This window comes from Taurulus bubalis (assembly GCF_910589615.1).
Source record: "Taurulus bubalis genome assembly, chromosome: 20".
Taxonomy (NCBI): domain Eukaryota; kingdom Metazoa; phylum Chordata; class Actinopteri; order Perciformes; family Cottidae; genus Taurulus; species Taurulus bubalis.
Genome location: NC_136608.1, coordinates 12639727 through 12663764, shown reverse-complemented (window position 1 = coordinate 12663764; position 24038 = coordinate 12639727). Strand labels below are relative to the sequence as shown.

Here is a 24038-nt window from a genome sequence, read left to right as displayed (position 1 = left end):
AACAAAAGGTTAAATTATCAGCACATTTACGTAGTAAAGAACAGGTTCGAAAACTGTTCATGATTTATTGTATTTCTCCATTTTAAAGCTTGTTCGTCCTAAATACACAATGCATCTCACAACACAGCAAAAAACTCTAAATCTATGTACAAAGACTAAATCACAGCGAAGTTTGTGAATATTAGGGGAAGGAGACTTCAGACTAAAAACTAATGGACTTTACATTATTGATTAAAGTGCTTATTACAAATCTTGCACTTTGTTTAGCAGAGTGGACAATATGTATTCATGTTTTTATCATCATGATACACTATACAGGACTTATATGAACTATCAGGTTGATTAAAAAATGAAATGATTCCATCATAAGAGGACATTGAGGCATAGCTACTATTGTAATAAAAAATTCATACAATCAAAGACTAAAGCATACAAGTGTCATACTCTATATATACCCCAAGGTTTTTATTTCAGACATGCAGACAATTTGTATCTGAACATTGCACTTTTTTTGTTCCACTCTCTATTAAAATAGCCTCAATTCCATTTTTCTTCCACTGAACATGAAATATGCAGAGTCATTTATTTTGAAAAGACTGTATGTATGTAACGCGCGCACGTAAAGAAAACGCTTTTCGTGCGACAGGATTCATGTATGATGATTAGTTGAAACAGGTACAACACATTACTCCTTTTGTAGAGGTCTTTTTTATTAACAGTTTCAGCTACAAATAGTTAAAGCGCCCTTTACTGTGTTTGGTCTCTGCGGAGCTTCAGGTGAGGCGTGTAAGGAAATGATCCTCTGTCTACTCATTAACCTGACACCTGCAGCCTGCAGCTCAGTTTTTTATGTTTTAACTGCAGGTGTTTTTTAAGGTTTTGTTTTTCAACTTAAAGGACACAATAAGGATTTCTGGCTACAATCATGTCCCGATTAGGGTCAATTAAGGGAATTACATTTTAGGCTAATAATATACTGAAAGTATATTAGAGTTCAATAACTATCCCTTTTTCAATATATATTAAAGACATTCTTTTTAATGAGGACATTTATTACATTTCAAGGTTAAACGTTTTTAACTTTTTAGTGAAAACTTGAAAAGAAACAGAAATATTACATCAAGACATACACTTTTTAAATTTTTTTTTACAAAATAACATTTTATTTACTTTATCCTCAAACTCAAGTTGATCACTCTGTATAGAAGGAATCTCTTTTTTTCATGAACAGTTTCAGCTACAAATAGTGATAAAAGCGCCCCTTACTGTGTTCAGTCTCTGCGGCGCTTCAGGTGAGGCGTATAAGGAAATGATCCTCTGTCTACTGATGAACCAAACAGTCGTCTGCAAGCCTTTCATAACACAGCTACTATCAATCATATTTCCTTATCAACTACTTTGCATTTAAAATATATTTGAACTTAGTGGACCTAGTTTTTTCATTTTTTAACTGCAGGTGTTTTTTTTAAGGGGTTTTGTTTTTCAACTTAAAGGACACAATAAGGATTTCTGGCTACAATCATGCCCCGATAAGGGTCAATTAAGGGAATTTAATTTTAGGTTAATAATAAACAGAAAGTATACTATTAACCTACAATTATAAAGACACCGTACTGAAAGTATGTTAGAGTTCAATAACTATCCCTTTTTCAATATATATTAAATACATTCTTTTTAATGAGTGCATTTATTACATTTCAAAGTTAAACGTTTTTAACTTTTTAGTGAAACAACTTGAAAAGAAACAGATATATTATATAATTTATTATACACTCATTTACACTTTTTCACTTTTAACAAAATTACATTTTATTCACTTTTTTCTCAAACTAAAGTTAATCACTCTGTACAGAAATCTTTAAAGAAACAGTTGCAGCTACAAATAGTGTTTAAAGCGCCCCTTACTGTGTGTTTGGTCTCTGCGGAGCTTCAGGTGAGGACTGTAAGGAAATGATCCTTTGTCTACTTATTAACCTGACACCTGCAGCCTGCAGCCAATCACAGCGCAGACACTGTCCTTTCTATTTCCTCATCAAATACGTTGCATTTAAAAGACATCACAAACTTAGTGGACTTAGTTTTTTTGTTTTACTGCATTCAACAGACAGACTGGTGACCTGTATGGCTCAAATCTTGACACAACTGAAGGATATTGTCACACAGCAACACTAATTGATTGCATTATTTAAAGATAGCAATAAACAATGTTAAAAACAATATTCATGTGTCTGTGTTTCTGAGAAATGTCATGAATAAACTAAAATTCGACAAAACAAGTGGTTGCCTAGTTCACCTGAACCACAACTCGACGATCCCCTGCTGATTTTTTTTTCACGTGGAGGCACAGCAGGTGTCTGGATGCTGTAGAGGCACTTCAATCAGAAGGGAATGCTTTATCAAATATTACAAGGTTGTTTTCAACTTGGCAAAAGTCACGCTAAAGCATGACTTTGTAAAATCTAAGGGAGTGGCAGCACTGTAGAACGTTATCTGCAATCATGATAGGCTACTAAGTGCAAGACAAAGATAAAACGCCTCTGTTCTTTTCCTTGGCAGATGTAATTGTGTGTGTTTGTCTTTGGGAGGAACGTCTGTTTCCTGGTTACTTGAGGTCCAACTCCTGGCACAGCAACGTCTATGAGAATTTGGATTATTTTGCTCAGAACAAGAAACACAACTTGTGGGAGAAAGAAAGACATAACAATAAAGCAAATATTCCATCATAAGAGGTAATTGAGGCATAGCTATTATTGTAATAAACAATCTGAGCAACAATCTCAGTGGTCATTGACCTCAGAATTGCATTTTTCCAGTTTTTGCTACATCACTCTCCATGATAATCATTTGGATCTTTCGTCAAAAAAAAAGAAGGAATTTGCTGCCAACTGCCATGGCAAAATGTTCCTTAGAGCACTGTTTTGGCCAGGGCGATTTTCACTAGTATATGTGTTTAATTCCAGGTATAAATTATGTAACTATAGCTTGTGTTACAGCCCAGCTCAGAGGCTGCAATATTAATGGGAGCCCAAACAAGTGAAAAGTCATAAATGATCACATTTGCTTAAAGAATATCATGAACTAAACCAAACCACCATGGAGAGTCAGTAATCAGTAATGTCAGCATGATGTGTTGAAATGTGTTGAGCAAACAACACTAAACAGCAGTGTAAGCCAGGGAAGAGAGCATCAATGTTCAGGTGGTGAGGCTATTGTATTCTTCTTTACTGTTTTACTGTTTATTTACATTACTTGCTTTTTTTATTTCACTATGTGTCTCTTGCAGTGTTGGGGGTAACGAGTTACAAAGTAACGGATTACAGTAACGATATTACTATTATAGGTAACGAAGTAAAGTAACGCATTACACAAAAAATATTGGTAACTACACTACTTTACTACTCAGTAACGCGCTTTCCTGCGTTACCCAAGTCATTTTTACCAGTCCGAAAAGTTCTCTTTTAGTGGCGCGCGAGTCACACGACACTTCCTGCATGAACAGTAGCAACAAGCTGCTAGCTAGCGCTATTGCTGCTGCTGCCCGCGACCCCTCTGCCTAAGTCGGGTGTCGAGCCTGGTCCCGCTATCTTCGGTGGTTTTCGGGGAGCTAGCGGAAGTTAACGGAGAGCTAGCGGAAGTTAGCGGGGAAGTGACGGAGGGCTAGCAGGAGCCCCAGCTGGCTACAGCGGGGAGCTAACGGGGACTCTGACCGAAGGTAGTAGCGGCTCGTAACCCGACGTTTACGGTAGATTGTTCATGCAGGAAGTGTTGTGTGACTCGTGCGATTATTATTATTGGAAATTATGTTAATTAATAATAATAAATTATTATTGAAAATCTATCTTTGTAGTTAATTTGGACATTTGCTTAAAAAAATTGAAAGTAAAGTAACTAGTAGTGAAGTTACTTTTCAAATGCAGTAACTAGTAAAGTAATCTAGTTACAATTTTTTTTTAATTCTCTAAATGTTTAGGAAACGTGCTTCAATGCTTCCTTTCGTAGCTCCTTTAGCATAGGAAACACTGGACCTTCCTCTACCAAAGAAAAGAAGATAATGCCGCCTTACCACTCCTTGTGGCGGCAACATTTTAAGTTGTATTGATTTACTTTGTAACAAATAAGTACAAAACATTGAAAAATGTCAATAAACAAAGTCTCATTCTCAAAAACAAGAAGCATCAGTAAAAACAAAGCAATCAAGGCACATAATACATTATTAAACTATTAAAAAGCTAACAATAATCGAACCATAAAATAAGATAAAATAAAATAATCCTTTATTAGTCCCTCAGTGGGGAAATTGCGGGATTACAGCAGCCTTGCATACAATAGAGACACATAGTAAAAAACAATCAAGTAATATAAATAAAATAACAATAAACAGTAGTAAAACAGTAAAAAGAATACAGTATCAATTTTCAATTAAATATACAGACGGAATAAGAGTATATATATAAAAGTACTTAAACGTATTTATATTGCACCAGCTGAGTACAATTAAAGTGTCCACAGTGAATAAAGTGACCAAGTGTCCAAAAGTGATCAAGTGATAGTGGTTTACTGAGAGCTCAGTGTGTTGTGCAGTCCTGAAAGGACTTTCGGTACCTCTCCCTCAGACACCGGGGATGAATCAGCCGGTGACTGAAGGAGCTGTGCAGCGCTGCCAGAGTGTCCTGCATGGGGTGGGAGGCGTGGCCCATCATGGATGACAGCTTATTCATCCATCTACATTATGATAGGAAGATATTGGCATTGAACAGTTTCATTGATATTGCACGAGTGAAACGAAGCTCTTTATTATAGCCTGCATGCAACAGAACAACAGCTTTTACAGGGTCGTGTTTGAAAAAAAGGCGTTTCCACCACAACCCCAGGCTCAGGTGTAGCTCTTCAACTGACAAACAACCTGAAATACAAAGACTCAACCCAGGCCCACATGGGTCAACACTGTTCATATATTTGACAACTTCCTCTGTATGGACTTAAATAACTGACATTCATTGGTCCTAACAAGAATAGAATACATATTTAATTACGAGGGAAGCTTCGATGCTAGGGAACAAACCTACACTTTGCTGCTTCAGAAACTGAGAAAAAGGACCTGATATTAATATACCAATGATAAACAGGTTTTAAAATAAACTGTATATTTCTGAAATAAAAACAAACCTGAAGTTTTAGTTCAAATTATGTTAATGTATTAATTATGTTAATATATAACATCACATGAACAACTGGCACTAAAGTAAAAATTTCATTCAGTTGGAATCCCTGAAATTGTGTTTTTAAATTTGATTTCAAGAAATGTAATTTTGTTGCGTTGCTCATTCTTAATACAACCACTTTTTGATGAAAAACTATATGCATAAATACATTTGTGTTAGAAGGGGTGTGGTGTTGAGGACCCAAATGCACAGACGCAGCAGTTCAAGTTCCAAGGGCGGACTTTATTGCGACAAAACAAAACACAACGAATAGACAAACTAATACCAACGGTAATGTCCAGCGAACACAGGAGATCCACCTCCCCTGCTCCAGAGTCGGGAGGGCAACTCAACCGCTCTTGTGATCCACTCTCACCTGAAGAAGCAAACCAGACTGGAACTGGAACAACCCGACAAATGAGCCAGGTACTCAGTGGTCCCTAAATCACCTGCCGGTGATCAAGGCAATGCACAACAGCTGGGATGAAGGAGAGGGGCGTGGCAGTGGGCGGAAACCGGGGGTGGAGACTTACGAGCAGACAGGGAATCCAATACATTTGCATAAGGTGCAGTTAAATGTTAGGTTCATTAGACCTCTATTTGTTTTTCCACATTAGCAATAACAACAAAGGGCAAGACACAGATGATGAAAAAAAAACACACAAATATATAACCACATAGTAAAAACACATAAATACAGGAGTATTGTTTCCACACATAATGATATATCATGGCAGAGATACATCTCTGAGATGCTGATACATGGGTATTTGTTCTATTGGTATTCGGTTCAAAAATGTAAAAGCTATAAACTTTATATCTTTTCACCATATGTTTGGGGCATGCTGGCTATTCAAATTGCATAAAGCTCTGACACAGGCGTGTGGCGCAGTCTAAGAAACCTCCCACCTTCACAGAATCAGGCAGAGACGAAAACGGAACAAGGAAGTAGGAAAAAGAAACAGTTTGGGTGCACACAGATTTTTCAGGGACTAATATACAGAGATGAATGGATATCTTCTGGCATTTCTAGACTCCTACAAGCTCGTAGGGTTACAAAGAGGTATCGTTTATTGAAATCCGACTTTGTAAACGTTACGGCCGCCGCTGAAAATGACGGCAATGTAACAGAGTTTATGTAATTACATAAACTTAACGGTCGGTAAGTTTAACGGTAAGTTTTTCTGTTTGGATAGAACTCTTCCCACAAGGCTTTAATGTATTTCAGCAATTTAAGAAATGTAATATTGTCTAACTCATAGCTATAGCAATATACGTGAAAGATACATTTCTATGCTTTCGATAAAAATATAATCAGTTAAGTGCATTTTGTCAACTTCAGCAAAGAAGTAATTTAAAGACACAATATGTCATTTGGATGTGAGCGATCACAACATCTCAACCCCAAAACCAACTGTTCAGATCCTTAACAGCTTGGTACTCCTTGTGGTTTTGTAAGTATTTACAAGTTTGGCACGCATGTTCTCTTCCAAAATCAGAATCTTTTACTTTAAACTTGCTTGTCCAGTTAAAGAATCGCATGTACTCAGTATGGTTTTGATCAAAGTAAAGTAGCCGCTCTGCCAACTCCTTTGGAGTAGAAAAATCCTGGAAATGAATGAAGGAATCACGTGGGACATGTTCCTCATCCATTTGTCTTGAAGGGCCCAGAGCTATGGGGACAGTTCCCAATTTCATAGGATGGAACAACTTCTCTGTTATATAGTCTGTGTAGATGGAGTTTTCAAAAGGAATCTTGCGTTCCAGTTGCTCACAATCCAACACACCAACTTGTCCTTTGCTGGCAATTTAAAACTCTCATCTTCAGATTTCAATGGTTCCATATATCCAAAAGGCACTGGAATATCTGAATCAAGGCGATAGTTGCATGTCAAGTTGTATGCTTGATTAAATTCAGAGATTGGATGTGAGTTTGCAGGTGACTCCATATTAAACCACACCCATTTCTGAAAAGGGAGACGTGGCATTTTAGGGATATTTGCTACCAACTGTCCATTTATGTTCCTGTGGTGGAACAAAACCCCGTGGGCTTTATTGTAAAGGGTCTTGTCATCTGTTAACTGACATCTTGAGATATTGTAAACGGCGCAACTGAGAGGAAATGTAGAACCAAATGGATACATCCAGATCAGCACAATTGTGTCAGGCTCAGCGTCCACTGCTGCTGCCTGGATCTTCTGGGTTAGACTGGTTATTGTGCCTGGATCTTCTGGGTTAGACTGGTTATTGTGCCTGGATCTTCTGGGTTAGACTGGTTATTGTGCCTGGATCTTCTTGGCTGGACTGGTTATTGTGGAGCTCTGTAGAGTTGGTGGGGTGTGTGTCCTTGGTCTGTGCTTCCTCTGCACACAGAAATGCAGGAGAGAACGTATTGCCTTGTAAATTCCAAAATTGCGGTACTGGATGTCAGACCTATACATGAGGAAAATGCTGATAAAGCACAGCACTGCTACGCTGCTGAAGACAAAGGGACGCAGAGACGGGCAGGCAGCGCAGGACATGGCTCACCTTTAGAGAGAGAAGAGATCGGTTGATTGAAGACAGAACATCTTTCACAAATACACTACATGTATTATAATTATTTTTCCCTATTAGCTTATTTTCTCATTGCACAGAGTTGTCTTCATCTGTTGCTCTCCTTCAGGCCTCTGGTACGCCTCGGGTTGGGAACTGCTTAACAGCATTTTATCCACACCTATGCTGCATTCACACCAAACCACATAAACATATAAATGTTTTACTTTTAACAAAATTGCATTTTATTCACTTTTTTCTCAAACTAAAGTTAATCACCCTGTAAAGAAATCTTTAAAGAAACAGTTGCAGCTACAAATAGTGTTTAAAGCGCCACTTACTGTGTGTTTGGTCTCTGCGCAGCTTCAGGTGAGGAGTGTAAGGAAATGATCCTTTGTCTACTTATTTCGACACCTGCAGCCTGCAGCCAATCACAGCACTCTCCGTTCTATTTCCTCATACGTTGCATTTAAAAGACATCACAAACTTAGTGGACTTTTTTTTGTTGACTGCATTCAACAGACAGACTGGTGACCTCTATGGGTCAAATCTTGACACAACTGAATTATTTTGGCACGCAGCAACAATACTTGATTGCATTATTTAAAGATGGCAATAAACAATGTTAAAAACAATATTCATGTGTCTGTGTTTTTGAGAAATGTCATGAATGAACTAAAACTCGACAAAACAAGAAGTGGTTGCCTAGTTCACCTGAACCACAACTCGACGATCCCCTGCTGATTTTTTTTTCCTGGGTTCTGGACCCATGTTACCACGAGCTTCCACATGGAGGCACAGCAGGAGTCTGGATGCTGTAGAGGCACTTCAATCAGAAGGGAATGCTTTATCAAATATTACAAGGTTGTTTTCAACTTGGCAAAAGTCACGCCAAAGCATGACTTTGTAAAATCTAAGAGAAGTGGCAGCACTGTAGAACGTTATCTGCAATCATGACATGCTACTATGTGCAAGACAAAGATAAAACGCCTCTGTTCTTTTCCTTGGCAGATGTAATTGTGTGTGTTTGTCTTTGGGAGGAACGTCTGTTTCCCGGTTACTTGAGGTCCAACTCCTGGCACAGCAACGTCTATGAGAATTTGAATTATTTTGCTCAGAACAAGAAACACAACTTGTGGGAGAAAGTAAGACATAACAATAAAGCAAATAATCCATCATAAGAGGTAATTGAGGCATAGCTATTATTGTAATAAACAATCTGAGCAACAATCTCAGTGGTCATTGACCTCAGAATTGCATTTTTCCAGTTTTTGCTAGATCACTCTCCATGAGAATCATGTGTATCTTTGCCTAAATTGCACTATTCTTCCAAAAAAAAGAAGGAATTTGCTGCCAACTGCCATGGCAAAATGTTCCTTAGAGCAGTGATTGTCAACCACTGTGCCGCGGCACACCAGAGTGCCGTGAGAGATCGTCAGGTGTGCCGTGAGAAGATTTCCAATTCCACTTAATTGGTCCAAAAAAATATTATTTAGCTGCCGCAAATAATTTTCCATTGTTGAGCATCTGAGCCTGCAATATAGTGGCTGGCCTAGTAATTTCCTATAGAACAGGTCTGCACCTTGTTTTGCTATTAAACAAACTAAACGGCCGTATGTTATTGATCTTATCTACAAGACAGCATGTCATTTCTGGGTCGCGTTACAACTCTTCTCTGCTCTCTTTGTCGCGCAAGGCGGAGTTTCGCCCCGATGCGATGCACACAGGTGAGCACACAGTGGACACAGAGAGAGAGAGCGTCGAAAAATATGCAGATCAAGACAAACATCCAACAGGCTGCAACCTGCGGAGCTCCATAAATGATGTTTCTGACTTCTCATATCGAGGCTCTGGAAATATTCTTCCAAAAGCCCAAAGAACAGCCTGCAGTGTCAAAGCCTGCTCACTTTGTGGTCGTCATTAAAATGCATGAACACCATGTTTCCTTTAAGTCAGCATTTATCAAACTGGGTCGGTATTTATTACAGGTGGGGCGCAAGAGGAAATGCTGATTTTACCGTACGCCGTTAATAGGTCGCGCTTGCGCATGCGCGACTCGACGATTCTTTCATTTCGCCAAAAGCCGATCTTTATGAGATTTCCGTGAGGTCGGCTTTCCTGCTGTTGCGTCTCTCAACATGGAGCATGCATTGAGAGCCGTATCAAATCTACAACCCCGTTTTAAAAAGAGTTGTAGAGGAAAGCAGCTCACTGCAGCCACTAATACTGATACAACGTCATGCTCACATATCTGCACTCATTCTGTTTTGCAAAAAAATAGCTTATTTTTTTACACAATAAGCTATTTAGTAGTAACTAAATATTAGTTATTTTTTCCACGGATATAACTTTATTTTAATTTTTCTAACAAAGTTATAACACATTTCTTTTGTCTGATGGAGCAATCTGGTTTAATTGAAATTGATTGCAATGTTCTTTATTCTATTATTTATAAAAGCACAGATGGAGTCACTAGTACTGTAAAGTATTACTTTGCAGTACTGTGAGGTACCACTATGTAGTATGTCCGTCTGTCTGTCAGTCGCTCCCCCCCTTGCTTCGGAAGGTCCCTAACTTGAAAAGACCCGGCAGTATCTAAGTCTGCCACCCATGAAAGCAAACAAAATGCTCATCTTGCACAGGGTTAACAATTATAATCATACAGTCATAAACTAATGGGATTCATTTTGATCAATATAAATAGACAGTGACAACCCTTCCGTTACATTTTATATTTATTGATTTACTTTGAACATGTAACAAATAAGTTATAAAAAGAAGAAAAAAAGAATATGAAATAAGATAAACAGTACATTTTGCAAATTGGCCATGAACAAAGTCTTGTTTTCAATATCAAGAAGCATCAGTAAAAACAAAACAATGAAGGCCTGTAATACATTATCAAACTGTTAAAAAGCTAAACATAATCAAACCATTACATCTACATTATTGCACAAAGGAAAATATTGACATTGAACAGTTTCATTGATATTGCACGAGTGAAAAGAAGCTGTTTATTATAGCCTTCATGCAACAGCTTTTTACAGGGCCATGTTTCAATAAAAATGACTGTTCCACCACAACCCCAGGCTCAGGTGTAACAACAAACTGAAATACAAAGAATCAACCCAGGCCCAGACACACACACACACACACACACACACACACACACACACGAGAGAGAGAGAGAGAGAGAGCGAGAGAGAGAGAGAGAGAGAGAGAGAGAGAGAGAGTCTGTGACTTACTGACAGTAAGTATCTCTCATTGGAAATCATCACGATTTTGTGATTAGCTATCAAACCCTTTTTATTCCTCATCTTAGTTTCCGGTTTTACGCACTCGCTCCCCGCTAACTAGTCTGCTCGCTCAGAGCGGTATCTGCTCTCCTCTTCCCTCGCCCCCATTATTCAACGCTGCTATTCTCATCAAAAGTCATTCCCCCCAAAATATCAAAGTTTACACGAAACGTGTTTGTTTGAAATGACAACTAATGGTCGCACAAAATCTACCTGTTATTTTGAGTGCGCACTGATATGGAGCGTTCTGGTAAATGTAAACAGTCTTACAGTACATTATGGCTCAATAAAGTACACCCCGTGACTCACTCTCAACCAATCAGAATGCTGGATTTCATACCCTTATTATAATAATACATAACATCACATGAACAACTGGCACTAAAGTAGAATTTCCATTCAGTTGGTTTTCCTGAAATCCCTAAAATCCCTGAATTGTTTATTTGATTTAAGAAATAAAAGGTTGTTGCGTTGCTTATTCTTAACAAATACAACCACTTTTTGATGAAAAACAAAATGCATGAATACATTTGCATAAGGTAAAGTTAAATGTTAGGTTCAATCATTAGACCTCTATCTGTTACCGAGGGGCAAATTGTTTTTCCACATTAGCAATAACAATAAAGGGCAAGACACACATGATGAAAAAAACCCACACACAAATACATAACTGCATAATACCTGAAAATATATAAAAAATGTCAAAAAGAGTGTTTGTGAGAATGATACTTCAGATCACAACGCTCAAAGATCTTCTTGTACCCCTAATACATGTAATATTGTCTAACTCATAGCTATAAGAATATACGTGAAAGATACATTTCTATGCTTTCGATAAAAATATAATCAGTTAAGTGCATTTTGTCAACTTCAGCAAAGAAGTAATTTAAAGACACAATATGTCATTTGGATGTGAGCGATCACAACATCTCAACCCCAAAACCAACTGTTCAGATCCTTAACAGCTTGGTACTCCTTGTGGTTTTGTAAGTATTTACAAGTTTGGCACGCATGTTCTCTTCCAAAATCAGAATCTTTTACTTTAAACTTGCTTGTCCAGTTAAAGAATCGCATGTACTCAGTATGATTTTGATCAAGGTAAAGTAGCCGCTCTGCCAACTCCTTTGGAGTAGAAAAATCCTGGAAATGAATGAAAGAATCACGTGGGACATGTTCCTCATACATTTGTCTTGAAGGGCCCAGAGCTATGGGGACAGTTCCCAATTTCATAGGACGGAAAAACTTCTCTGTTATATAGTCTGTGTAGATGGAGTTTTCAAAAGAGAGGTAGAATTTACAAGTCGAAATTATTTTTGAATAGTCTTCATGATTTACTTGTTTGCCAAAGGCCCTTCCATAAGTATGGATCTCAACGTGTTTCTTCAGTTCATTGTAGAACTCAACTCTCCTGAATCTTGCGTTCCAGTTGCTCACAATCCAACACACCAACTTGTCCTTTGCTGGCAATTTAAAACTCTCATCTTCAGATTTCAATGGTTCCATATATCCATAAGGCACTGGAATATCTGAATCAAGGCGATAGCTGCATGTCAAGTTGTATGCTTGATTAAGTTCAGAGATTGGATGTGAGTTTGCAGGTGACTCCATATTAAACCACACCCATTTCTGAAAAGGGAGACGTGGCATTTTAGGGATATTTGCTACCAACTGTCCATTTATGTTCCTGTGGTGGAACAAAACCCCGTGGGCTTTATTGTAAAGGGTCTTGTCATCTGTTAACTGACATCTTGAGATATTGAAAACGGCGCAACTGAGAGGAAATGTAGAACCAAATGGATACATCCAGATCAGCACAATTGTGTCAGGCTCAGCGTCCACTGCTGCTGCCTGGATCTTCTGGGTTAGACTGGTTATTGTGGAGCTCTGTATAGTTGGTGGAGTTAGACTGGTTATTGTGGAGCTCTGTAGAGTTGGTGGGGTTAGACTGGTTATTGTGGAGTTCTGTAGAGTTGGTGGGGTTAGACTGGTTATTGTGGAGCTCTGTAGAGTTGGTGGGGTTAGACTGGTTATTGTGGAGCTCTGTAGAGTTGGTGGGGTTAGACTGGTTATTGTGCCTGGATCTTCTTGGCTGGACTGGTTATTGTGGAGCTCTGTAGAGTTGGTGGGGTGTGTGTCCTTGGTCTGTGCTTCCTCTGCACACAGAAATGCAGGACAGAACGGATTGCCTTGTCCTATGTAAATTCCAAAATCGCGGTACTGGACATCAGACCTGTACATGAGGAAAATGCTGATAAAGCACAGCACTGCTACGCTGCTGAAGACAAAGGGACGCAGAGACGGACAGGCAGCGCAGGACATGGCTCACCTTTGGAGAGAGAAGAGAGCGGTTGATTGAAGACAGAACATTTGAATGGACAATGCATTGAGTCGTCTGACTGGACAGATTGTCATTCCCGCTAGATTTGTCAAAACTGAAAAAGTAATGTAAAATCGCAAAGTCTCTGAAATTCTGTTTCATTTTCTGACATCAAACAAAAGGTTAAATTATCAGTGCGTTTACGGAGTAAAGAACAGGTTCGAAAACTGTTCATGATTTATTGCATTTCTCCATTTTAAAGCTTGTTCAACCTAAATACATAATGCATCTCACAACACAGCAAAAAACTCTAAATCCATGTACTGATCTGCATGTGGCCATTTGGCAGCATTTTCATTCAATATCACAAGATGCCACGTTATCACCACATGGGTTCTTTTCCACCACAGGGACACACATTCAATCAAGCAGAGCTAATGAAAGAGCCATGTCCCAGTTTTCTGAAATGGGTGTGGTCAAATACACAGGAACACTCATACTCACCTCTAATCCCAAATGTATTCAAATATCACGTTTATTCAAATGTCACAGTGCCGGTTGTGTATTTAGTGTCATTTACAGCACCAGTTAAAATGATATACCTCTCTTTTTGTTTGTGAGTATTAGGGGAAGGAGACTTCAGAGTAAACGCTAATGGATTTTACATCATTGATTGAAGTGCTTTATGCACATGTTACACTGATGTCAGTCTTTGTTTAGCAGAGTGGACAATATGTATTCATGTTTTTATTATCATGATAGACTATTCAGGACTTATGAACTATCAGGTTGATTAAACAATAAAATGATTCCTTTATAAGAGGTCATTGAGGCATAGCTACTATTGTAATAACAAAATCATACATTTAAAGACTAAAGCATTCAAGTCTCATCATATAATCTATATATATCCCAAGGTTTTATTTTCAGACATGCAGACAGTTTGTATCTGAACATTGCACCTTTTTTTTTTGCTCCATCACTCTCTATTATAATAGCCTCAATTCCATTTTTCTTCCACTGAAGATGGAGTCATTTATTTTGAAAAGACTGTATGCATGTAAGCGTAAGGTGACACGCACTCGTATGGAAACCGCTTTTTGTTCGACAGGATGCATGTATGATGATACGTGGAAACAGGTACAACACATTACTCCTTCTGTAGAGGTCTTTTTTATGTTAACACTTTATTGGCAGTATTTCATTGGATTATTTGCTATGTATGTACTATTGACCTAAATACAGATCTTATGGGACATTTATTTTACCTATTCTCTGCATATTACCCATCCTTTTTAATTCAGGAGCATTGTGCTTCTGTGAAACACTGGGGCTTCAGTGTCTTGCTGAAGGACACTTCAGCATGTAAATATGGGAGAACAGGGATGAACCGGCTACCTTGTGGTTTCAGGAGGACCACTCTCCATGAACTATAAGAGAACTTCACATAGTACAAAAGTACAAAGTACACGGACATAAAACGTTGCTATGCCCTGAACAGGCCACAATAGTGTTTTTTTTTGTGGTGAGACATGAACATTTGTCTTCCTTCCTGTGTGCTTCGTGACAAAAAGAGTTTGAAAACCACTGCCTTACATTAACCTGACAGTAGTCTGCAGCCTTTCACAGCACAGATGCTGTCAATTCTATTTCCTCATCAACTACCTTGCATATTAGTGGAACATAGTGTACGTAGTTTTTAATTTTTTAACTGCAGGTGTTTTTTAAGGGGTTTTGTTTTTCAACTTAAAGGACACAATAAGGATTTCTGGCTACAATCATGCCCCGATTAGGGTCAATTAAGGGAATTTAATTTTAGGTTAATAATAAACAGAAAGTATACTATTAACCTACAATTATAAAGACACCGTACTGAAAGTATGTTAGAGTTCAATAACTATCCCTTTTTCAATATATATTAAATACATTCTTTTTAATGATTACATTTATTACATTTCAAAGTTAAACGTTTTTAACTTTTTAGTGAAACAACTTGAAAAGAAACAGATATATTATATAATTTATTATACACTCATTTACACTTTTTCACTTTTAACAAAATTGCATTTTATTGACTTTTTTCTCAAACTAAAGTTAATCACTCTGTACAGAAATCTTTAAAGAAACAGTTGCAACTACAAATAGTGTTTAAAGCGCCCCTTACTGTGTGTTTGGTCTCTGCGGAGCTTCAGGTGAGGACTGCAAGGAAATGATCCTTTGTCTACTTATTAACCTGACACCTGCAGCCTGCAGCCAATCACAGCACAGACACTGTCCTTTCTATTTCCTCATCAAATACGTTGCATTTAAAAGACATCACAAACTTAGTGGACTTAGTTTTTTTGTTTTACTGCATTCAACAGACAGACTGGTGACCTGTATGGCTCAAATCTTGACACAACTGAAGGATATTGTCACACAGCAACACTAATTGATTGCATTATTTAAAGATAGCAATAAACAATGTTAAAAACAATATTAATGTGTCTGTGTTTCTGAGAAATGTCATGAATAAACTAAAATTCGACAAAACAAGTGGTTGCCTAGTTCACCTGAACCACAACTCGACGATTCCCTGCTGATTTTTTTTTCACGTGGAGGCACAGCAGGTGTCTGGATGCTGTAGAGGCACTTCAATCAGAAGGGAATGCTTTATCAAATATTACAAGGTTGTTTTCAACTTGGCAAAAGTCACGCTAAAGCATGACTTTGTAAAATCTAAGGGAGTGGCAGCACTGTAGAACGTTCAATTAAGGGAATTTAATTTTATGTTCATAACATCCTGAACGTAGAGGTCAATAGCTATCCCTCTTTCAAAATGTATTAAAGACATTATTTTTATTGAGTACATTCATTACATGTCAAGGTTAAACGTTTTTAAGGAAATTATCCTCTGTGCCCTTGCGTTCACCTGACACCTGCAGCCTGCAGCCAATCACAGCACTCTCCATTATATTTCCTCATCACATATTTTGCACTTAAAAGACATCACAAACTTAGTGGACTTAGTTTTTGTATGTTTTAACTGCATTCAACAGACACAGGACAACATTTTAGGATCAGAAGCGTTCCGGTTTCTTCTTCTAAGGCTACATCAACACTATGAAACAGTTTTAAGTTAAACAGTGAAGCAGATCAACTGGTTCAACTGGTCCCATCAGTGAAACAGCTCTACTTACATTTTTACTTACATTGAGGTAATGATCTAAAAATCACACCAAAAAAACACCCAAAAAAACACCCAAAAACTCCATGTAGAAATGGCCACAACAAGATCAGGATGTGGCCATTTGGCAACATTTTCATCAACAACTCAAATATAAATCACACAAAAAAATAAACATTTAGAGCAACAAAGATACACAACACTGATTATGAATCAGACAAAAGCTAGAGTAGAACTTTTCAGCCAGTTGTGATATTGTATCGGGATATGTGCTGTACGGTCATAAAATCCATCCTTTTTAATTCAGGAGCATTGTGCTTCTGTGAAACACTGGGGCTTCAGTGTCTTGCTCAAGGACACTTCAGCATGTAAATATGGGAGAACAGGGATGAACCGGCTACCTTGTGGTTTCAGGAGGACCACTCTCCATGAACTATAAGAGAACTTCACATAGTACAAAAGTACAAAGTACACGGACATAAAACGTTGCTATGCCCTGAACAGGCCACAATAGTGTTTTTTTTTGTGGTGAGACATGAACATTTGTCTTCCTTCCTGTGTGCTTCGTGACAAAAAGAGTTTGAAAACCACTGCCTTACATTAACCTGACAGTAGTCTGCAGCCTTTCACAGCACAGATGCTGTCAATTCTATTTCCTCATCAACTACCTTGCATATTAGTGGAACATAGTGTACGTAGTTTTTAATTTTTTAACTGCAGGTGTTTTTTAAGGGGTTTTGTTTTTCAACTTAAAGGACACAATAAGGATTTCTGGCTACAATCATGCCCCGATTAGGTTCAATTAAGGGAATTTAATTTTAGGTTCATAACATCCTGAACGTAGAGGTCAATAGCTATCCCTCTTTCAAAATGTATTAAAGACATTATTTTTATTGAGTACATTCATTACATGTCAAGGTTAAACGTTTTTAAGGAAATTATCCTCTGTGCCCTTGCGTTCACCTGACACCTGCAGCCTGCAGCCAATCACAGCACTCTCCATTATATTTCCTCATCACATATTTTGCACTTAAAAGACATCACAAACTTAGTGGACTTAGTTTTTGTATGTTTTAACTGCATTCAACAGACACAGGACAACATTTTAGGATCAGAAGCGTTCCGGTTTCTTCTTCTAAGGCTACATCAACACTATGAAACAGTTTTAAGTTAAACAGTGAAGCAGATCAACTGGTTCAACTGGTCCCATCAGTGAAACAGCTCTACTTACATTTTTACTTACATTGAGGTAATGATCTAAAAATCACACCAAAAAAACACCCAAAAACTCCATGTAGAAATGGCCACAACAAGATCAGGATGTGGCCATTTGGCAACATTTTCATCAACAACTCAAATATAAATCATACAAAAAAATAAACATTTAGAGCAACAAAGATACACAACACTGATTATGAATCAGACAAAAGCTAGAGTAGAACTTTTCAGCCAGTTGTGATATTGTATCGGGATATGTGCTGTACGGTCATAAAATCCATCCTTTTTAATTCAGGAGCATTGTGCTTCTGTGAAACACTGGGGCTTCAGTGTCTTGCTCAAGGACACTTCAGCATGTAAATATGGGAGAACAGGGATGAACCGGCTACCTTGTGGTTTCAGGAGGACCACTCTCCATGAACTATAAGAGAACTTCACATAGTACAAAAGTACAAAGTACACAGACATAAAACGTTGCTATGCCCTGAACAGGCCACAATAGTCTTTTTTTTGTGGTGAGACATGAACATTTGTCTTTCTTCCTGTGTGCTTCGTGACAAAAAGAGTTTGAAAACCACTGCCTTACATTAACCTGACAGTAGTCTGCAGCCTTTCACAGCACAGATGCTGTCAATTCTATTTCCTCATCAACTACCTTGCATATTAGTGGAACATATTGTACTTATTTTTTAATTTTTTTACTGCAGGTGTTTTTTAAGGGGTTTTGTTTTTCAACTTAAAGGACACAATAAGGATTTCTGGCTACAATCATGCTGCATTCAACAGACACAGGACAACATTTTAGGATCAGAAGCGTTCCGGTTTCTTCTTCTAAAGCTACATCAATACTATGAAACAGTTTTAAGTTAAACAGTGAAGCAGATCAACTGGTTCAACTGGTCCCATCAGTGAAACAGCTCAACTTACATTGAGGTAATGATCTAATCTTTTTTTCTTTTTGTTTAACAAAATCACATTGTATTAACTTTTTTCTCAAACTAAAGCTGATCACTCTGGAAAGAAATCTCACTTTTTCTTTTTTGCAGTTTCAGCTACAAATAGTGATTAAAGCGTTCCTTACTGTGTTTGGTGTCTGCCGAGCTTCAGGTGAGGAGTGTGAGGAAATGATCCTTTGTCTACTTATTTCGACACCTGCAGCCAATCACAGCACTCTCCATTCTATTTCCTCATACTTTGCATGATCCTGTCTACTTTTTAACCTGACACCTGCAGCCAATCACAGCACTCTCCATTCTATTTCCATCCATCCATCCATCAATTATCAGCCGCTTATCCGGGGTCGGGTCGCGGTGGCAGCAGGTTCAGCAGGCCGACCCAGGCTTCCCTCTCACCCGCAACACTTTCCAGCTCATTCTGGGGCCAGCCGAGAGATATAATCCCTCCAGCGTGTCCTCGGTCTTTCCCGGGGCCTCCTACCAGTTGGGCGTGCCTGGAAAACCTCTAATGGGAGGCGTCCAGGAGGCATCCTGACTAGATGCCCGAACCACCTCAGCTGACTCCTTTCGACACGAAGGAGCAGCGACTCGACTCCAAGCTCCCCCCTGATGTCCGAGCTCCTTACCCTATCTCTAAGGGTGAGCCCGGCCACCCTGCGGAGGAAGCTCATTTCGGCCGCTTGTATCCGAGACCTCGTTCTTTCGTTCACGACCCAGAGTTCGTGACAATAGGTGAGGGTTGGAACGTAGACCGACCAGTAAATGGAGAGCTTCGCCTTCCGGCTCAGCTCCCTCTTCACCAGGACGGACCGGTACAGCGCCTGTTTTACTGCAGCAGCCGCACCGATCCGTCTGTCGATCTCCCGCTCCACCTTACCCTCACTCGTGAACAAGACCCCGAGATACTTGAACTCCTTCGCTTGGGGTAGGCAGTTTGTCCCCACCTGGAGGGAGCAATCCACCGGTTTCCGGCAAAGCACCATGGCCTCAGATTTGGAGGCGCTAACTCTCATCCCTGCCGCTTCACACTCGGCTGCAAAACGCCCCAGTGAATGCTGGAGGTCACAGTCCGAGGAGGCAAACAGGACCACATCATCCGCGATCAATCATTCTATTTCCTCATCAAATATTTTGCTTTAGTCACACAAAGAACAGTGAACTTATTAGTTAGTATTAGTTATGTGAGTCCAACTCTGTTTTTGAAAGAGGGTTGAGCCTGTTTGATTTTGTTGTGATGCTATTTTGATATCGTTTTATCTTTTGCAAATCGCCACCATAAAAGTAAGGAGTTTGAATGGCTCAGCGATCCATGGGAACTCTGTTGTCCGGGGCATCCGCCCCTGGTATGGTCACCCAAGGCAAACAGGTCTCGGGAGATAGCCCAGGCTAAGAGCTGATGAATAGCAGCACACAGAATGTAGCTACCTCGTCCGGACTAGAGGAACCGGGGCACCATCCCGGAGACAGACCTATGGAGGGGAGCTTGCAGCGTGTTGATTGTAATCACACATGTTCAGAATGAGGTCCTGCAGGTTCTCTGACGTTGGCCAGTGTTGTGTGCTTTGTCACAGTCTGCCTGTGAAACACTGCTGCTTGTTTTGACATGTGTTATATAAATAAGCTTTCTTTTCAACCATACAAGATATCTTTTTAGATTAAACCTGTAATAGTCAACAATAGAGCGTTAAGTATTAGCATACCGTAGTAGCACTTTAGTAGCACTTACTGATAGCACTTTTAACTTTATTGAAGAAATTGTACTTTCTTGATTCTTGTTCTGAGTTTGTACTCATGTTTGAACTACACTTATTGTAAGTCGCTTGTGAGAATATTTATTGTAAGAATAATTATTTTTCAAAACTAAGGACAAGCCTCCAACAGGCTGAAAGGTAAAAAAGGTGAAGGTGGTCACTAATAGGCCGACCGCGATCCGAGTCCGGTCCCAGACGGCGTTGTATCTGGACCTGGACTTATAACCGATAGCTACTTGAGAGATATTACATTTTGACGGAGCGCTTCTATTGTCACCGCCGCAACTTTTCTTGCCTTTACAACAATCGTTCAGCAATCCAGGAAACACACCGACCCATTACAGTTGTCGTAAATCACATCTCATGATGTTACCCAGCCAATCAAATATGTGTATTCCGAGAAATCATTGCGCCTTGCGAAATACACATTCGTCTCTGTGAGACAGAGGCGACATGTCACATGGCGTGCACCACAAAAGAGAGTTGTGGTCATCGTGACCACATCCTTTCACAAACAGACTAGACAGCCTCGTATATCTTCATTCTTTCCACGGGTAGTTCACAACCAGTGGGCCTCATGTCAAAAAAATAAACTGAATTGAATGTTTTCAGAGAATGTGGCGATTATTAAAAAGCGATAATGTGAAGCGTCACTACGAGGCAAAGCACAACTCTCTTGAGAAATGGTACCCACTCAAATGAAGGCACAGAAAATAAAGCTCAGAGCCCAATATGATCAGAATCCTATCGCATATTAATACACTGGCCGTAAATGATGTAAACAAGTAGCTTTTGTGATTGATATCACTTCACACCTGAATGAACTGGATTTAAAGCTGCAGGGCAAAGACAGTTCAGTTAAATGAATTAACTGAACTGAAAAAGTCAAATTTTTTACATTTTATTTTATAATGCAGGCACTAGTTTACTTGAAATAAGAGAAGAACATGTATTTATGATTAGAGTATATCTTAGTCAGTTGTTGACTATATACAGACGTTAAATATATGGGACTAGATCATAGCGCAAGTATGTTATGGATGTTCTGAATGAGGACATTCTCTCGACTTGGACCTCGCTGAATTTTGAATTGAAGAACAACAACAATCAAAACTCTTCCATTCCACCTTAAATCTCCATCTTTACACCCACAACACATGCTGTATTTTAGGAATGGATATATATATAGATATTTACAATATTGTGTGCAGTTCTCATGAAAAGAACAACACTCTGTATCTGAAACATGGTCAGTGTTACAGGGATGAGTGGAATGTTCTTTTTGTTATTTGTTAAAAAATACATTTATGTTTATGTTTGTGTTTGATAATTTAACACTGACATTTTCATATATTTAGCAGGATAAAAGCGTCAGCTAAATGAAATGTAACTATACAGAAAATAAGGATTTTCTACAACATGTGGTTTTTGTTGTTACATTTAAGAGTATAAATCTAATCCAGGAAAGACTCTCAGTTTATCAGCAGGAAGCTTCTTTCTTAGATCTGGCTCAGATTATGAAAAACAACAAAGTGTGTTATCATAATTATGCAAATGACACACAACTCTACATAACTATATCACCAGGGGACTATAGTCCCATACAAGGGCTGGCTAAATGCATTGAAGAAATCAATAACTGGATGTGCCAGAATTGTCTTCAATTAAATCAAGATAAAGCAGAAGTAATTGTTTTTGGTCCCAAGGGCGAACGATTGAAAGTCAGCGCTCAGCTTCAATCACTAATGTTAAAAACCTCAAACCAAGCCAGAAATCTAGGTGTAGTTATGATTCAGACCTCAACCTGAACAGCCATATCAAGACAATTACAAAATCAGCCTAATATCACCTGAAGAATATACCAAGGGTTAGAGGATTTATGTCTCAACAGGATTTGGAGAAACTTGTCAATGCATTTATCTTCAGTAGACTTGACTACTGTAACGGTGTGTTCACAGGCCTCTGTAAAAAGTCAATCAGGAAGCTGCAGCTGATTCAGAACGCTGCAGCTCGAGTCCTCACTAAGACCAGGAAAGTGGATCACATCACTCCAGTTCTGAGGTCTTTGCACTGGCTCCCTCACTGAATGGTTTAGGGCCTAAGTATGTTTGTGATCTGCTGCTACCTTATGAACCATCCCGGCCACTCAGGTCGTCTGGGACGGGTCTACTTTCTGTTCCAAGAGTCAGAGCTAAACATGGAGAAGCAGCGTTTAGCTTTTCTGCTCCACACATCTGGAACAAAGTCCCTGAAAGCTGCAGGTCTGCTGAGACCCTCAGCTCCTTTAAGTCCACATTGAAGACTTTTCTGTTTGCTGCCGCCTTTAACTGAACCAGATTCAATTACTGCATCTCACTACTGCATTTTATTTCTTAAACTGCACTGCAACTTTTATTTTTTATTTTGCTTTTTGACTGTTTTAATGTTTTCTTACCTGTTTTTAAATCTGCATTATGTTTTGATGCTTTTGATGGTTTTATGTGAAGCACTTTGAATCGCCTTGTTGTTGGAATGTGCTATACAAATAGACTTGCCTTGCCTTAGATACACTGTTCAACCAAATAGGTTTCAGCGTGTTGATTGTAATCACACATATTCGGAATGAGGTCCTGCAGGTTCTCTGACATTGATCAGTGTTGTGTGTTTCTTTTCACAGTCTTTCCTTGTGTGTCACACAACAGTCATACCTACCGTTTTGTTTGGGTGAAAACATAAAGGCAAGGCAAGGCAAGGTAAGGCAAGTTTATTTGTAAAGCAAATTTCAACAACTAGGTGATTCAAAGTGCTTCACATAAAACCTTTATTGAAAGAATCAAAACAGAAGAAAACAAGCTAAACATTTTATAAAAGTTGCAGTGCAGTTAAAGAAATAAAATGCAGTATTGAGATGCAGAAATGTATTAATATCCTTGAATCTGGTTCAATTAAAGGCAACAGCAAACAGAAAAGTCTTCAATCTGGATTTAAAGGAGCTGAGGGTCTTAGCAGACCTGCAGCTTTCAGGAACCTTGTTCCAGATAAGTGGAGCAGAAAAGCTGAACGCTGCTTCTCCATGTTTAGTTCTGACTGGACAAGTTTCTCCAAATCCTGTTGAGACATAAATTAGGTTTAATCTACAATCTGTAGCTCATGGGGAGAGTGGTTGTCCTGAAACCACAAGGTAGCTGGTTCAATCCCCAGTTTCTGCATAGTTTTCATGTCAAAGAGTCCTTGAGCAAGAACCTGAACTTCCAGTTACACATCACGGCAGTTAAGTTTCCATCTAGAAATTGACCTTCAGCTTTGAAACCTGTCTTGAATGTATGGCTTGCTGTGGTGCAACTGAGACACAGCGAGTGCGATTACTGACACTGACAGTGGCAAGTCTGTGGAAGGGGTCACAGGTGTCAGGACAGCGGCAAGCGAACTGCACTTGTTTGGCACCCAAGGCATGTTAGTTTAAATGTATTTTGCCATTTTTGTTATCGTCACTTTATGAAATTGTACATGCACAATTGTTGAACAAAGAATAATACAAAATAAAATAAGAAAAGCTGCCGAGCTGAGTGGGAGCAGCCACATTTCCTGGGAACATCCATTCTTGTTGTGACATGGCCGC

The 24038-nt window shown here is 38.9% G+C and overlaps 2 protein-coding genes across 2 annotated transcripts; both read right to left on the bottom strand.

Annotated features, from left to right (window-relative positions):
* Positions 1–6094: 6094 nt before the first annotated feature.
* LOC306752358 (4-galactosyl-N-acetylglucosaminide 3-alpha-L-fucosyltransferase 9-like) lies at positions 6095–7723 on the bottom strand (the record flags this gene model as incomplete). The annotated part of the gene is made up of 4 exons (XM_079236109.1): positions 6095–6110; positions 6748–6874; positions 7018–7313; positions 7623–7723. 4 exons carry the CDS (start codon positions 7721–7723, stop codon positions 6095–6097), a joined length of 540 nt encoding a protein of 179 aa, XP_079092235.1.
* A 2745-nt stretch (positions 7724–10468) lies between these two features.
* Positions 10469–13351, bottom strand: LOC306752357 (4-galactosyl-N-acetylglucosaminide 3-alpha-L-fucosyltransferase 9-like; the record flags this gene model as incomplete). The annotated part of the gene is made up of 1 exon (XM_079236108.1): positions 10469–13351. One exon carries the CDS (start codon positions 13349–13351, stop codon positions 11963–11965), a length of 1389 nt encoding a protein of 462 aa, XP_079092234.1. The 3' UTR covers positions 10469–11962.
* Between the last annotated feature and the right edge of the window lie 10687 nt (positions 13352–24038).